At 51.7% G+C, this 15991-nt stretch overlaps 1 protein-coding gene across 1 annotated transcript; it reads right to left on the minus strand.

Annotated features, from left to right (window-relative positions):
* Window positions 1-533: 533 nt before the first annotated feature.
* Siglec15 (sialic acid binding Ig like lectin 15) lies at window positions 534-13508 on the minus strand. Its single transcript, XM_028872030.2, is given in 7 exon segments — window positions 534-1494; window positions 1497-1543; window positions 2493-2523; window positions 3835-4209; window positions 4867-5250; window positions 5606-5665; window positions 13165-13508. Coding segments are annotated over 7 exon segments (981 nt in total). The 5' UTR covers window positions 13217-13508; the 3' UTR covers window positions 534-1462.
* Between the last annotated feature and the right edge of the window lie 2483 nt (window positions 13509-15991).

A 15991-nucleotide genomic window follows, 5' to 3' on the forward strand; every position in this document is an offset into this window, starting at 1 on the left:
CCTGACTAATACAATGTGAAACAAATACCATTTTCAGCCACTGTGATTTTAGGGCTTGTTGCTGCAGTGCAGCCTAGCTTATCCTGACTGATAATGATGTCTTCTTCAGTCTCAGATACCAACTCCTAACACAACAAAGTATGCACGCAGTAATTCATATAATTCGCTTGGATATGAAAACAGCTTCAAAGACCACTGATGTGCTACTCTACACCATATCCATGTCCCTATCTTTCCTTGGTGATGCAAGGCCCTTGCTGGAGACACCCTAATGCTCCGCTCTGCAGGGAGGTCCAGATGTCAATTCCTATGATTTCTTAACAGCTGGATCCTGAGATAACTATGAGCTGTCATCAACCATTTGCCTTGGCTGAGATTCTGGTGCTGAGGAAAGCCTGGAAGCCTACTGCCCTCGGCCTATAACATTGGTCCCCGGAAAAACATGGTCTCTTTAGCCTCCTGTCATGTGGCTTACTTGGTCCCAAGTACACCTCTTCTTCCACAGGATCAACAAATGCACACTGAAATATAAATAAGGAAAACACTACTCTTGAAGTGAACCTGGCTGGGCTCAGACAAGTGGGGAGAAATTGCCAGCGCCCTTGGATTTGGTGCATCCCATGAGGGTGTGCGCTGCACAGAGAGGTCAGAGCCACAGCTGCCATATTCTCTAGAACCCAGTGCCCCTTCAGGTCTCCCAGTTCTTGACATATGGCTTTCAGATGCTTTGAGATAAGGGGTCTTCGGTTTCCTTCTCCTGGTAGGTCCCAGCTCAAAGCAGTGTGGATCAGCTGATAGGACCTCAGTTGAGCAGAGGGCTGGGACAGTCCCTGTGGAGCTCTCAGAAGGCTCCAGGCCTCTTCTTGCTATCAAGTTTCCAGGGTTGGCGGTTCCTCTGAGCACAGCTCCTGCCCCAGGCTTGTTGTCTGGGTGCTTCGGTCTCCACAGGCTGAGCGGTGCCACACTTATCTCAATTCTCCATGTCCAAAGGCCCACGGTTGAGACAGATTTGTAGTTTAACTGCTCCATCACATCTACTCTTTCCTCCAAACTGGTCGGTCGTGGATAATCTGAGGCCCAGAGATGTGGAGAAAGTGTCCTGGTCTATACCGCAAGTTGGTGCCAGAGCAGGCTGGAGCCTGGACCTCTAGACCTTATGGCTAGTTTCCCATCTGCTTTACTATATAGTTCTAAGTAAGAAAATTACAAAGTAGTTTTTCCAGAAGTTTCGTCCTGAGGCTCATGTGGGCATACATATACACATACATCCAGATTGTTGGCTCCATGGCATAATACCGCAGGGCTCTGAACCTCTGTGAGCAGCGTCCTGGGTCCCTTTGGAAGTTACCTGGCCCACAGCTGCCAAGAAACCTGGGAATTAGGAGGAGCGGTGCAGGTCTAGCCTGGTACTGTCTTTCATTTCTCATGGTGCACGACTGGTTGATGATGCCCAAGGAGTTCCTCACGGCAAACACGTGGCAGCTGGTGGCCTGGGGGATTCATCTGGTTCAAATTTTCATAATTGGACTCCTGAGCCTGAGACCTGCAGGCAGGAGAAAATTGACTTACCATCTAATGTTTGGTGAGGTCCTTGACTTCCCGAGCTGTCCCAGTAACAGGTCAAGGAAGACACCGTATAGGAGGCAATGGGGCCAGAACCAGCAAGGTTGATTAATATCAGCCAACTGGCCACATACTGGGACTCTGCTTGATCACCTGGTCCAATTCCTGTTACAACTCAACAATCCCAGATGGTCTTGCTTGTGAAAAACTGTACACCTTGGAGTGCAAGTTTGGATTTTTTCCTGTCTCATTAGCATCCAAATTATTGCCTGCCATATAGTAGGTATTCAGTAAGTATTTGTTAGGTGAGTGTGGACTACAGGTAGTGTTATGACTTTGGTCTTGTGTTCCAATAAAGGAAACACATGTATGACAGGTTGTGAGACTTGAGCAGGGAAGAATTGAGTCCCTCAGCCGGCACCAGGCAGAGCTCTGGCATCGAATTCTTTCTCCTTCAACATGGGCCTTTACTGGGGTAGACACTGAAGAGGAAAGAATGGAAGCCTGGTTGATGTCTTTCTAGATCCCTCATCTAAACCAGGTTCTTAGTGATCTTGTTTGGGAAGCAAAGATAAACCTGGGAAAACAAGTCTTCCTATGATGGCATTCTTACAGGGCTCTTTTCTAGAATGCTGGGAGCAACAAGAGGAAATAGCTTGGTGGTATTAACTTTTAGGGTCACAGACACTAAGCTCCTCGTGTGTTGAGTCGGGGTGACAAGCCAGCCTGGCCTACTCTGTCCCGAGAATGGTATGCTGGATGGAGGGGCAGGGTACATTGGGTATGATGCTGGCCCTGGTCCAGCCTACTACCCTACCCTTGCCCTAGGCCTCTTCTTTCTTCTCATACTACCAATTCTGAGAAACTGAGATCGCTGGACCAATGAAACTAGGCAGGGGTGGGGTGGGAAGGGCAGTAAGTAAACTTACCGTGGAGGGGTGTCCTGGGTGACCAGGTGATCTGTGTGAGGGAGACAGAGAAAGAGCAGGTGTGATTTTACACTGTAGCCTCCAACCTACATGCCGGCTGCACACCTGACTGTGGGAAGTGGTCCCCACCCCACTGTGAGAGGGCGTCCCCAGGAACTGTGCGACAAGCATCGATGGGATGGATAGCTAGCCGGAGTGACTCTGAAGCCTTCATCTGATAGATGAATAGGAGTTCACTTGTGGGAGTTAAGGGAGATGTGGTCCCACAGAGCAAAACTGACTTTCTGAGGGAGGACCCTGAAACACAAGGCGCTTGTTTGAGAAACCAGCAAGAATGGCAGGGTCACAGCAAAGTTAACGGCTGGGGCCCTGCGACCAGTTCTGCATTTCATCCCTGTAGAATTTGAGGGTAACGTCATTAGTCTGGGAGCACTGAAAGGCTCTGAGAAAGCTCCTCCCTCTCCCGGGTGCTCATCAAGCAGACGCTCCACCAATGTCAGGGCCAGCAGCGTGGAGAGGCTTTCTAAAAGTGAATGGGTTCCCCAGCCAGGTGTCCCATTCATGTTTTCCAAGCTCACGTGTCCTTACGTGTTTTTTTTTTTTTGTTTTTTTTTTTTTGTTTGTTTTTTGTTTTTTTGTTTTGTTTTTTGAGACAGGGTTTCTCTGCGTAGCTTTGCGCCTTTCCTGGAGCTCACTTGGTAGCCCAGGCTGGCCTCGAACTCACAGAGATCCGCCTGGCTCTGCCTCCCAAGTGCTGGGATTAAAGGCGTGCGCCGCCACCGCCCGGTGTCCTTACGTTTTTTTAAGCTTAGTTCTCACCTCACTTTTTAAGGCCTCAGAATAGCAGGATCCTCTGCCTTCTACAGTTTCTGGAGTCTGTGGGAGCCCTTCTCCCGGGGTGGGGTACTGCAAAGCTCTGCAAACTCAGCCTCTCACAGGCTGGTAGAGAATCACATCCTGGCATCTTTGTGTCCTCAGCATCACGGCGCAGGACCTCGGGGCCTCAAGACGCTAGTTACAAAGTAAGCGGAAGCCTGAGGCCCGACCTTTTGGGGACACTGATTTGGAGCGTGGTGATTAAAAAATAACCTGTTCTACGGCTGTCAGGACTGGGTCACCATCTGTGTGACTCTGCAAAGAGCAAGGTGCTTTGCAGAGCTCATCTTCCTTGCTGCATAGAACCTCCAGCAGGTCCCACCTGCGGGGCTGCAGGCAGAGAAGGAACTGAGCTGGTGAGGGTGGAGGAAGGACGTTCTGATGTGCCATGCCAGGTGGTCCGCCAGAAAGAGGAGGGGACACCTGTCCTCCCCCTCGCACCCACCCAAATCTGGGGTGCACCCACCTAGTCGTCGGCGGGTGGCGCGCGCACCTAGAACGCCAAGCAGCAGCAGCGCCTTGAGGCCCAGGGCGCCGAGCAGGAGCGCCAGAGTCGATGCTCCTCCGGGGGCGCCATGGAAACGGAACAGGTAGACGCTGGCCTCCGCGTGGCCCAGGCTATTGGCTGCAGTGCACGTGTAGCGACCATCCCGGGGCAGCGCAGGCAGCTCGGCTGTCACCTGGTAACCGTGACCCTGGTCCCGCACGGCAGCCGAGCTATTACCCAAGGCGGGGCCGGACCAGGAGAGGGCAGGTGGGGGCTCCCCCTCGGCGGTGCAGAGCGCGCGGAAGGCGTGCGAGGGGCCGGGTAGCACAGAGATGCTGACGATCCTGGGTGCAGCTGCAGGGAGAAGAAGGAGGGTGCGGGTCACCGGACAGAGGACAATGCCCCGGGAGCGTGAGAGAGGCGACGGTTTTGGTAAGGCAAGGGGTAGCGACTTCCAAGCTGGAAGAGCGGGACTCCTGGGCGCCAGGTTGCCTGGGTCCTTTTGCAGCTGTGCGGGGTCTTAGCAACCTATTTCTCTTCTTCGCCTCAGTTTCTCCGTGTGTACACTGGTAATCACAATTGCCTTTATTTTAAGGGGTCACTGAGATTTGGCAAACTAACACTTGTGTGTTGCCCAGACTCCTGGGCTTGCAGCTGGTGCTCACCAAAGGGTCATGACCCAGGGAGGGGGCCAGCTGCAGCATAGTGCTCTAGGGACAAGGGAGGTGCAGGGGTGGAGGTGGGGTGAGAAATTCTTCAGTGCAGGTGGCGCACCTCCTACTGCACCCCTGGCCGCCTTTAGGATTATTGGTTGTTTTTCTCTCCTTCCTTATGAGCTACTAGTGTTTACCGGCATCAGGACACCACCTACCAGCCCCAGCCCACCCTTCCTGGGACCTGAACTCTGCATTTCTACCAAGTTCTCAGAGGCCTCCCTGGCACCCAGTTCGCTCTCGGGACAGGGATGCGGGGAAGTAGGGCCCACGCCCCTCGGCAGCCAGCCCGCCTCACCGGTCACGCGCAGCCGGACGCCGTGGCGGCTCTCATAGCGGTCGTGGGTGTCGCCGGCGAACTCCACTCGGCAGAAGTAGCGGCCGCTGTCCGCCAGGGCGAGGCGCTCGACGCGCAGGGACAGGTCGTTGCGGCGCGGGTTGCCCAGCAGGCGGAAGCGGCCGTGCAGGCTCAGCGCCGTCTGGCACAGCTCGCTGCCGCGCGCTGCGGTGCACCGGAACACCTGCGGGCCCGCGTACGGCTCGCCCGCGCGCCAGATGACCGTCAGCGGCCCGTCGTAGTGGCGGTGCGGGTGCGTGAAGGTGCAGGGCAGCATCGCCGCGTCGCCCGCCTCCGCGCTTACCTCGGCGGGCACCTGCATGGACCAGCGCTGCTCCGGCGCGCCTGCCGGCCAGGGACACATCAGACCTAGCCTGGGGAGACCCGGTCCCCGCCCTCTGGCTGCATCTCATATCCCCACCCTCCACCTTCGAGGGGTGCTGCAAACACTAGGACTCAGGCAACGCTCAGTTCATTTTGGCTGGAACCCTCCCTAGACCTATATACCAGGGCTAAAGGCAAGGGGACGGGATGGAGATCTCTCCAGACCCTTCCTTGGGACGGTTTGCCTCATTCATGGTGTATGACCTAGTGATCCACACAACTCTTTAGTATTTCTCCCCATCAGAAACCTGTGCTGTTGCTGAAACACTGTGTTATTCCATAATTACAAGATCCTTAAGATGGTAAAATGACTTACTGTGCGCCTCTGTGTTGAGCAAATCCCCTAGAGCGTCCCTTCTAGTTTTCATAAGTGATCCTAGAGATAAGCATAGATACCGTGTTACATGTTAATACACCGAGGCAGAAAGAAGTTAAATAAGTGAGGTCACAGCTAGGTCGAGGCAAAGCCAGTGTTTACATCAGACCTGCCTGGATCCACAGCCTCCTTTACAGTGCCCTAAAGGCTTGAAGCTGTGGATTCATCTGAAGGCGCCAACAGTCTGATTTGCCGAGGAGAAACCCAGGCCTTGGGAGGGGACTGCTTTTAAACAGTGCTGAGTTGGTAGGAACAATTCCTTTAGAATCAGGATCAGCCCAAGAGGACTGTGTCCTGGGTTGGCTTCTTACATGGCTCAATGTCCATGCAGAGAAAGTGAGACCAGAGAGGTGGGTGCTGTATTGCCTCCTTGCCTGCAGAGAGGACCTGGGGGTCTAGACTCCTTTGCCCTATCTTCTACCCAGTGAACATTCTTCAGAATGTGGGGGCAGAAGCTGAACCCTGCCTCCAGTTCACCCACCCAGTGCTGGCAAACCTCGGGGTTGCTGTGGTTTTGAGGGTGCAGGTGCTCAGTCTCAGTGGCTTATGGCAGGGGTGGTACCTTCCCAAGAGGAGGCAGGTGGTTGAGCCTGCCTAGCCAGTGCCCCGGGGCACAGTGCACAAAAGGGACCTTTACAGGGAATACTTAGAATTGTATTATCCACAGTTCCTTTATATACACCACGCCATCCGCCCTGAAAGCATCCAAGAGGCAAAAGACAAGACGGGGATTGTTAGAGAAGCATACATGGTAGGCCAATGTCAGGCAAGTAGGAAAGAGAAAAAGCCAGTTTTCCCCGATGCTGAGCCCAGTGCTGTTTGTGGTAGGCTAGCCTCATTGACTTCTGGGTAGGAATATCCTCAGGCCTCCACTGGCAGCCCAGCTCCCGTGGAGTCGGCACACCTGTGGATAGACAAGGTAGTCTTCCTGCACAGAGGCCCTCCAGACCTGCTGTTGCTGCAGGGACACGTACCCGTCCACGCTGGGGCTCGTAGGAGCTCATTGTGGCTACCCTGGGACTCACTACCTTTTCCGGATGGGAGGGGCTGGCTCCTTCACCTGCCCCTCCCCCCTCTTCCTTTCCGTTCAAACCCAGGCCCAGGTGGCCCTAGTGTGTGGCTCCTGCAGAGTGTTGTGAGCTCTTGGGCTGAGGTGCTGCACCTCCAATGGCGTCCTGCTGTGGGCACACAGCCAGAAGATCATCAAATTAAACCACAGTTCTTTTTTCATACCACCTGCTGGTTGGTTTTTTTTTTTTTTTTTTGGCTTAATCTCTTTTGCTCTGGACAAGTTGAATTACATGTTTGAATTCAAGCAGAGGGCTTAACATTTATCCTTAGTAAGAACTTGTTTGTTCAGTTGTTCGATATCAAAGGGCTGCTTTTCAAACTTGAGAAAACGGGAGATTGTGCCGATCCAGTCAGTCCTTCTAGCTGAAGAAAGTCTTCTCAGGTCTGTCTGTCTGTCTGTCGCCTGTCTTTCTGACAGGGTAGCTCAAGCTGACCTGGAATTCACTGTATATTCCAATCTGACTCAAACTTAGTCACTCTGGCTGTACTCTCTTGAGTGCCGGACTACAGGCGTTCACACCATGCTCACTTGATTTTTGTTGTTGTTGTTGTTGTTGAAACGGGGTCCTAGTTTGTAGTCCAAACAGGCCTTGAACTTGAAGTCTTCCTGCCTCATCTTCCTAGAAGCTGGGATTATAGATGTGCAACCTCAGCCCCTATCTGTTTCCCTGTGCTTCCTACACTCTGTGACCTTAGCCTGTTTTGACCTTTGCGGGCTCCTGGGGTCAGGCAGGGATCGCCTACACATTGTCTGCTAGTGTGCATTCATCAACTCAGCAGACATTTATTGGATCCCTCTGCGCTCCATGCCAGGTGCTGGGGTATGAGCTGTGGAGACAAGGAGGAACAGGATACCCTATCAGCCTGCTGGAGCTAGGTGGAGAAAGATCAGTGAACATGTAATTATGCCGCATGCTGCCAGGTGCTCCACTGAAGGATACAAACAATATTGCCTTTGTCTGAACGTGGTTCCCAACCCGCTTTCACTCACCGGCTCCCTCCTATTCAACCCCTGTTCTCTATGGAATCACCCCTGCCAGAATATTCTTCTCTGAGCCCTGAACCTGGCTCTGGCATCTCTCCCCTGTACCCTGGGATGAAAGGGGGTCAGGTCAGGCTGTCAGAAGGATGGGGGCTGATATAGAGAATATATGAGGATTGTGTACAGCAGGCAGGGATTGTGGAGCCCATCAGAGAGGAGGTACATGCGTGCAGAGCCCAGAGACTGTAGGAAATTCCAAGACCTGGGGCAACGGTCTGTGCACAAGGAAGAGGGGAACCAAGTCATAAGGTATGGCACCTGGAAGACATGGCGGTGTGTGCCTATACCCCCAGCCCTTGGGGTGAAGAGTACTGGGAGTTCAGGCCACTCTTAGTTACGCGGGGGGTTCCAGATACAGGGAATCCTGTCTCAAAAAACTAGGAAAAGGAAGCGTGAGGCATGGACATCACTGGGACTCAGAAGACATGATGGGGTGTGGAGGCCAAACTACTGAAGACGGGGTTTGTTGGGCATCATTCCTCATCTCACTTAAAACATGCAACAACCCTATGAGATGTTGTCATTGGCCCATTTGCGAGAAGGGGAACCAGGGCTTGTAGAGCTCACAGTGACCTGGTGAGGTCTGTTGGTGGCTGGCTGGCAGCGGAGCCTTGGCTTGCCCCTGGATGGTTTGGTTTCCATTCTTTATATTCCTGCCTTAACCTCCATGCTCAGTCACTTAAGAACAGTTGTAAAGTAGTCTCTTTTGTTTCCCCATGGAAAAATCTTCTGTTTGTTTGACTAAACAAAACTAAAATAAGCTGCATAGGAACAATTTTAAATTCCAAAGAGAACCAGATTGTTTTAAAGGCGGCAGTATTATTTTAATGCAGTATTTTAAAAGGCAGTAAAACACCGCATTTCCTTGCGGCTTCCCCAGCCTTCACACCCACTGCACGATACGTTCAGATGCCTTTCAGCTCACACAGGAGGTTTGCAACGCTTCTCCGCTGGCTCTTCACCTGCTCATTGCCCGTCATGCCTGAGGCCAGCGATAGTAACATTTAAGGTTTGAAAGGTAAAAATCCCCAAAGAGGGAGGGGCTTGCAAGAAAAAAAAAATACACCTTTGCCTTGAAGTTTGGGGGAAATGCCCCCAGCTACCTACTGCCACGATGAACTCGGAACTACCAGAGCAACATCAAACGTGGGCAGAGGCAGCCAGAATCCCAGGTAGGCTTGTAGTGAGGGTTCTGCTGCCAGGGGAGGCGTGCTGGTGGTGTGCTGTTTCCATCAGCTTTGGCGTAAGACAATGGCAAGAGAGGCTTAACGTAGTCACTCTAATGTCAGGCAACACGCCTCTGTGAATTCCACGCAGGTCTGTATCCTGCTGTGACATATTCTAAAATGTGATCTGAACAGCAGGCCCAGGTGGAGTTTCCTCTCACATAGAGACCCTTTCACCCCCGAGGCGCCATCCTGGCTCCCGTTAGCAGAGAGGTGCTTCTCCGCTTCTGAGTGGGCTTGAAGGTGCAATGCATGCTTGGATTCTCTTAGGCAGAGGCCTTTGGATGGGCCCACCCAGAGGACTCAAGGTGAAAGTGAGCAGTCTTTAGCAGGTATTGTCCAGAGAACAAAGACATTTGCATTGGCAGAGGTCCTAGCTCCTGGCATCGGGGACATTTACCACTGCCCCTGGCAGCTCCCCACTGCCTGCTGAGAAGAGGCAGGGATGACTCGAGACTGGGAATGTGGCGCTTTCTGCAGAGTCTCTCAGTCTGCCATGTGTCGGGCAACTTCCAGGGGTCAATGGGAAGCCCATATTCTTCTTGTTGCCCCAAGTGTCTGCCTCCAGTGATTGGGCCCCCAGGGTTGGTAGGTGCATGCCAGCTTTGGTGTACGTGGCTGAACCTAGGCGACCATTCCAACTCTGATAAGAAAATATAAACTGAAAAGCCAGAGAGTGGCTTCTGTGAGGCCATTTAAGGCCGCAAGGATTGACACCTGACATTCACTAAGCCTGGAAGGAGTCCGTGGAAACAGTGAAATCACAGAGCGGCAATGATGCAGTAAAACCATTGTTTACAGGAGGAATGCCGTAGAGCCGTGACTCACCGTGACCTCCCGTCGGGCCGAAGGGACCAGCCTAGAGTGCCATTCGGAAGAAGAATAAATCTAGAGGGTTCTGAGTCATCGTGGCCACGCAGACAGGTGCACCAGGATGAAAGTTCACTGTCCTTGGCGCTGTTCTGTTTCAGTGGCGTACCCCTTGGATGGAGAGGCAGGGGCTTTAGCCCTGGCTCCAAAGTTGGTGGTGGGACCTTACGTGAGGCTCTGTGCTTGTTGGCTTGCTAGCTCCTCCATGAAATACTATTTCTGGATGTTTACTCAAGTGACTAGGTCTAAAATTCTGGCTAGCTGGGCATGCCAGTTCTCACTGCTCTAATGCCATCCTCCCCCGCAGCCCCCCAGACACAGTCAGCTCATGGTGATGACTGTCCGTGTGGAATTATCTTTCCCTAGCTTTCAAAATTGATGGTCCTAGTCCTTAGGAGGCCGAAGCAGGGAGATCTTAAATTCAAGGCCAGCCTAGGCTGCATAGTAAGTCGCAGGTCAACCTGGATTATATGATAAGACTCTCAAACCACTAAAAAAAAATAATCAAGAAAAAAAAATCACCTAAACCTTAAAGCCAAATTTGGGGTAAAATTGACACTACATAAAATATTCTAGAAATATGTCTAGTTAAAAACTTGTAGGAACTTAAAAGTAAGCCACTGGCTAACCAGTAAACAGTTACTAGAAAAGATGTGTTCACACCTTTCAGTTCCTTTGCTGCTGTGTACCACACGGTCCAATGATGCTCCCATAGGCCCCTCAAAGTGGCCACATCCTCATCATTGGGGTGCAGCTGGGGTAATTTGATGCACTATCCCAAAGGCTCCCTGAAGTAGGAAGGAGAAGGAACCCAGACACAAAAGGTGAGAGGGAGAATCCAAACTGGATCAGAATCGGAAACCTTTGCTTTGGCCACAGCTGGCCAAAGGTTTCCAGCAGTCCCACGGTGAGAAAGGAGGTAGGGATTTGCAAGGAGTCTGTGTTGACATCTGTGAGGTGCTGGACACAGTCACACTTACTGCTTATCAGTTTGTGGTGGAGCAGGGACAGGCACTATTCAAGCATTAAAGGTCTCCTGGGATGGTCCAGACAGGAAAGTGAACCTCCTGGTGGGCAAGGCACTGTTTTGTAGGCAGAGTTTCCTGTCCAGACTGCCTGGTCCCAAATAAGCACACAGGGGCTTATATTAATTACAAATGCTTAGTCAATAGCTAAGGCTTATTATTAACTAGCTCTTACATTTAAATTGTCCCATTTCTATTAATCTATGTATTGTCATGTGGCTCATGGTTTTACCTGTCCTCTATCACATCTTGCTTCCTGAGCGTCTGGCTCTGCCCTTCTCCCCCCCCCCCCCATTTTTAGTTTGGCTTCCCTGCCTAGCCTTATTCTGCCTTGCGATAGGCCAATCAGCTTTTGTATTAACCAGTGAGCATAATACATATTCACAGCATACAGAAGGATTATTCCACGGCACGGTTTTCCTCAAAACTGCCTGGGTGTGCTAGCAGGGGTGTTCTCAAGAGTGGCTCCAGTGGTGGTCTCTTGGGCATTGTGGCACCCAGAGGGACAGGTTTGGGGGCAAAAAGCTATGTTCAGCCTAGTCATAAACTTCACCAACGAGTGGCAGCTCTAGCTGGGGTATGCTGCTGTTCACCGACCTTGTCCTACCTGGCTCTCCCGCCCTTGAGCTGGCTCTAGCCATCATCTTTTTGACCTTGTAGGTGGCAGAGCAGCTTGTCAGTGGAGAAGAGTCCAGAGAGGGAAGATGTGGACAGCAGAAATTCTATCCTTTAAGGACAGACCTAGAAGGTTCCAGAATGGGCGAGTCTGAGGGGTGTGAGTAGAAGGTCTGGTTAGTCTCCATCTCTCTTCAGGGATCCCCTTTAGCCCTGTTTCTCCAGCCATGTGGGTGTGATATGGCTGTGCACGTGACCCAGTCAGTCACCTGAGCTGATGGAGAGGCAGTGCCCACCATAGGGTGGTGTTCATGTAGCTGGTCCCTGTCCTGGTCTTCAGGGTGGTTCTGGTTCTGCTTTGCTTCTGTCCTTCTCTTAAGTAGGGTTTCCTCAGTTGAGCAGACTTTCCCACAATGCTTGCTGGGAACAGGAAAGACCTTCTCATTTAACCATCCCATTTCCTCCTGGTCTCAGTGATCTTGGTGACAGGGACCAGTTCTTTCGGGCTTATGAGAGTTAGATAACTGGCCTTCTCATAGCTTGTGAATACCAGGACTGGTACCTGAAGTTTGCACCTGATATCAATTTCTCTGTCCTTAGCCATTCACAGACCTGCCAGTCCAGGTTGGGGCATGATTAACCCCTTAGATCCCGCCCTCAGAGAAACATTTCTGAGTTGGATCCCCTGAAGGAAAAACAGCCCTGACTGATCACCATCTCTACCACTGTGGGATGGCAGGACATGAGTTGGAGGAAAGAGGGCTGAAGCCAGACACACCAAGGTTCATCTATCAGCTCTACCCGGGCCCCACATGGGGAAAGTTGACTGATAACTCAGAATGCCATCATGCCAGCATGTGGCACACGTGGCATTGATGGCATAGACACTGTTTAGGAGCAGTTATGAGAGGGATGTCCCCGGCTGGGGTGGGGAAGGACGGCTGGGGAGAGAAGGGCTTCTGAGATTTGACTTTGCCATCCGTCCTCGCCACTCTCCATCACCCTGGGCACTGGCCTCTCCTGGAGAGGTGGCTGGCAATGTTGAGTCTTGTTGCCTGATATTCTGATTCTGCAGATCATGGATGGAGCCCAAGAATTTGCATTTTAACTAATGTGCTCCCCTGATTCTGAAGCAGGTAAACCCGGCAGCATCCTTTGAGAAGTCCCTGTTCCCAGGGAAGACTTTCCACTCACCCCACAGTGTTCCCGTTAGCAGGTTAGTGCAGCCTCTGTCCTTGCTCTGATTCCTCACACGGAACCATCCTCACCCTTGTCCCGGCACACCACAAGCTTGTGGTGTCCTTGTCCCTGGGGCAGGGACAGCGACACTCAACCTCTGTCCCGAGCTGGCACCTTCTTCCTCACCCCAGGGATTGACTCCCCTCATAACAAACGCTAGGGATGTGGCCTCTGTATAGTGGTGAACACGGAGGCACACGAAATCAGGGCACTGCCCCAAGTCGCTTAGAAGCCCAAGACAAGGCCACGATTCGGCTCTCTGCCCTCGGTCCCCACAGCCCTCTAATACACACAGCTTCTCTCCTGCACAGACCTGGAGGCTGTGGGCAAAAGCAGCTGCTGAGGCTTGAGGGCAGGAGACCACAGCTAAGGCTTTCTCTGTTCTGGGTCAGAATAAGTAGGGGGACTCACCCATCTGGAGGACACATGCCAAGCAAGCCAGCAGCCGGATGGACCCTTCCATGCTTGACCGTCTGCACACCCAGCAGCCCTCTAGCCTGCCAGGCCACCACAGAGAACCCTCGTTGGTGTGGGTGTGACAAAGGCAGGTGGGGGTGCTGTGTGCCAGGTCTGCAGGCCCACCGGACTCTAAGGACGCTGGAGGAAGTGGGGAGAGGCAGCCAAGCGGGCAGCGGCCGTGATGAGGCAGGACCCGTGCACTTTAGTCATGGGGAAAGCCAACAGGAAGCCCTAGCGTGAGTCTCCCCACGAAGGAACCAGGGAAGCAGAGGGGAAGAAGCAGGGCCCTCGCCCTTCCCCCCTCCCCTCTTCTTTTCCTCTCATTTCTCCATCTCCTGTCCTAAAATTTTAGTGTACTAGGCGGTTTTCTCTCCCCGCCCCTTTCCCTTTTCCTTTGGGAAAAATATCATTTCCGGCAAGAGGCTTTGTCAAGTGCTGAGGGGCCTGTCACCGTGGTGACACAGAGGGACCTGGGAAGGTGCTAGAAGAGACTAGCGCAGGCCAGCAGAAGGCTCTGTTTGTGACCAGAACCCTCTCCAGAGGGTCTGCCTCCTAGAACAGCACTTCTGATAGTCAGTGCTTGTGAAGACTACTCCTGAAAGAATTCTCGTAAAATGTAGATCCAGGTGATCTAGTTAGGCGAACCATTCATATCTAACAGGTCCCAGGTCAGGCTCATTCCTTGCCTCACTACCCTCCTACTTGCTCCAGGGTAACTGCAGCAAGGTCCAGGCTGACCACCACTTGAAGGTCAATATTTGGGAAAGAAATCGGTGGGAAGGAATAAGGCTTATCCCAGGGCTGCTCTGAAGGAGATGGACAGGCTTGCATCACTGTCAAAGCTTCACCTTGTGGGATTTAGGCGTGCACAGGGATTCTGCAGAGAGGAAGAAGCAGGGCAGGACCCTGAGTGGCATCTTCACTACTCAGAGCATATCTCTTGTTTCTTTTTCTTCTCAACGCATCATAATGATCCTGCACCTCCTGAAACCAGCTCCTGTAATTCTTTTTGGAGTGGCATATCATGTTTCTGCAGGTTAAATCTTACCTCGGTTGACATGCTTTCTGCTAGTGGATGCCCAGAACTGAAGATGGAGGAAATGGGTCACAAGGGTCACAGGAAGCTTCAGGTTCTATAAAGCTAATGAACGTTTATGTCAGTTAACATCTTAGCCATTCGGGTGACCTTATCTCTAGGATTTAGAATGCTGGGCAAAAGCAAGAGAGTGACGTAAAAGGCTTAGGGAAGGGCAAGAGCCTTGGGGGGGGGGCAAAGCTGGTAAATTGCCCAGGACAACTCCCCAAAGGAGTGGCTTTGTGACACCAGGACTTCTCTTATCACAATAGGCCAGGTTTACGACAAGAGGTCTTAAGGAACAGTAAATAGGGTAGAAGTTTACCTGGCTAGGGAAGCAGGTGAACCCGAGTCTGATGTTTGCAAATCTGGGTCTGGGTTTCCAGTGCCCAGTCATGGATGTGTGTAGAAGAGCATAGGCTTACATTATAGGCACGTGTAGTTAGTATATACACACAGTAACTGCCTAGTTGAAGGGTGTTTATGTTTGTGTTGCTGGACAATAAGCGGATGCTGCTTGTTCTCAGTCTCTGTGTTACTGGATTAGGATCCATGAGGCTTATTTCTTGAAGGACAGTGTTCAGGAGACAAGAATTATCAGGAGGAATCAAGTTTAGTCTGACCCTGAAGTGATGGAAGGTCATAAGCCACCCTTACAGCTCTATTCTGGGGAGCTTGGAGGTACACAGGACTTCTCTAGGGAGGGAAAAGAGATGTGCAGCAAGATGGCCATCTGTCCAGCAGGCCTTTGTCACCCAGAATATGTCTCTTTTGTTCTTCTTTGGAACACTTTTGTGACCCTCCACCCCTTGCTGTTAGCTACTACAGCTCTTTTTCTTCTTTTTGGTTTTTTGACAGGTTGTAGTATTTATTGGAGAGCATGATGAAGGAGGGTCTGTGATGTGAAAGCATCCACAAGGACAGGGCTCACAACCTGTCCAGGGGATCACAACTGGGGATTTATTTGACCCCAAAGCCACTGGAGATGACTGGCTCCTCAACTACCATGTCTTCAGATCTTTCCACATTCATGTTGGTGAAGATGTTGAGATGTTGCCAGGGAACTTGAATTTGATCCTGCCTTGGGCCTAAGTCACATGGTAGATGGCTGTGATGACTTGGCTAGTGTGAACCCTGGCTGCAGGGCTCTGGGGTTTCCCAAAGGTACCCCCTGTACTTCTTTCTCTTTAGCCTAGATGGGGACAGCACAAGTTTGAGACACAAACATTTGGTGGAAAACAGAGTCCCCAGGGTCCCTTTGGGCACCATAAGCAATGTTATGTGCACTGCCAAGGAGGCGACCCATGTGGCCACTGAGTACTATAGTTCTTTGTGGCTAGACATATACTTCTCTGCAAGTTGAACCTTACATGGGTTTGTATGCTAAACTAAACTTGATTCCTCCTGATAATTCTTGTCTCCTGAACACTGTCCTTCAAGAAACAAGCCTCATGGATCCTAACCCAGTAACACAGGTCCATGGAAAAACGGAAGACCAAAGACAGCCCTATACAAAGGTCACCAGATGCTCTGGCTTCTGTAAACGGAAAGAATTATTTAGCAGTTAACATCTTAGACATTTAGGTGGAGCCTCCCTCTAGAATTTAGAATGTCTCGAAAAAGGATTAGGGGAGGGTGGAAGGGCAAAGGAGGGGAACACAGCAACTCTGCCAGGGACAACTCCCCAGAGGAGTGGCCCTGAGC

This window comes from Peromyscus leucopus, chromosome 19, assembly GCF_004664715.2.
Source record: "Peromyscus leucopus breed LL Stock chromosome 19, UCI_PerLeu_2.1, whole genome shotgun sequence".
Taxonomy (NCBI): domain Eukaryota; kingdom Metazoa; phylum Chordata; class Mammalia; order Rodentia; family Cricetidae; genus Peromyscus; species Peromyscus leucopus.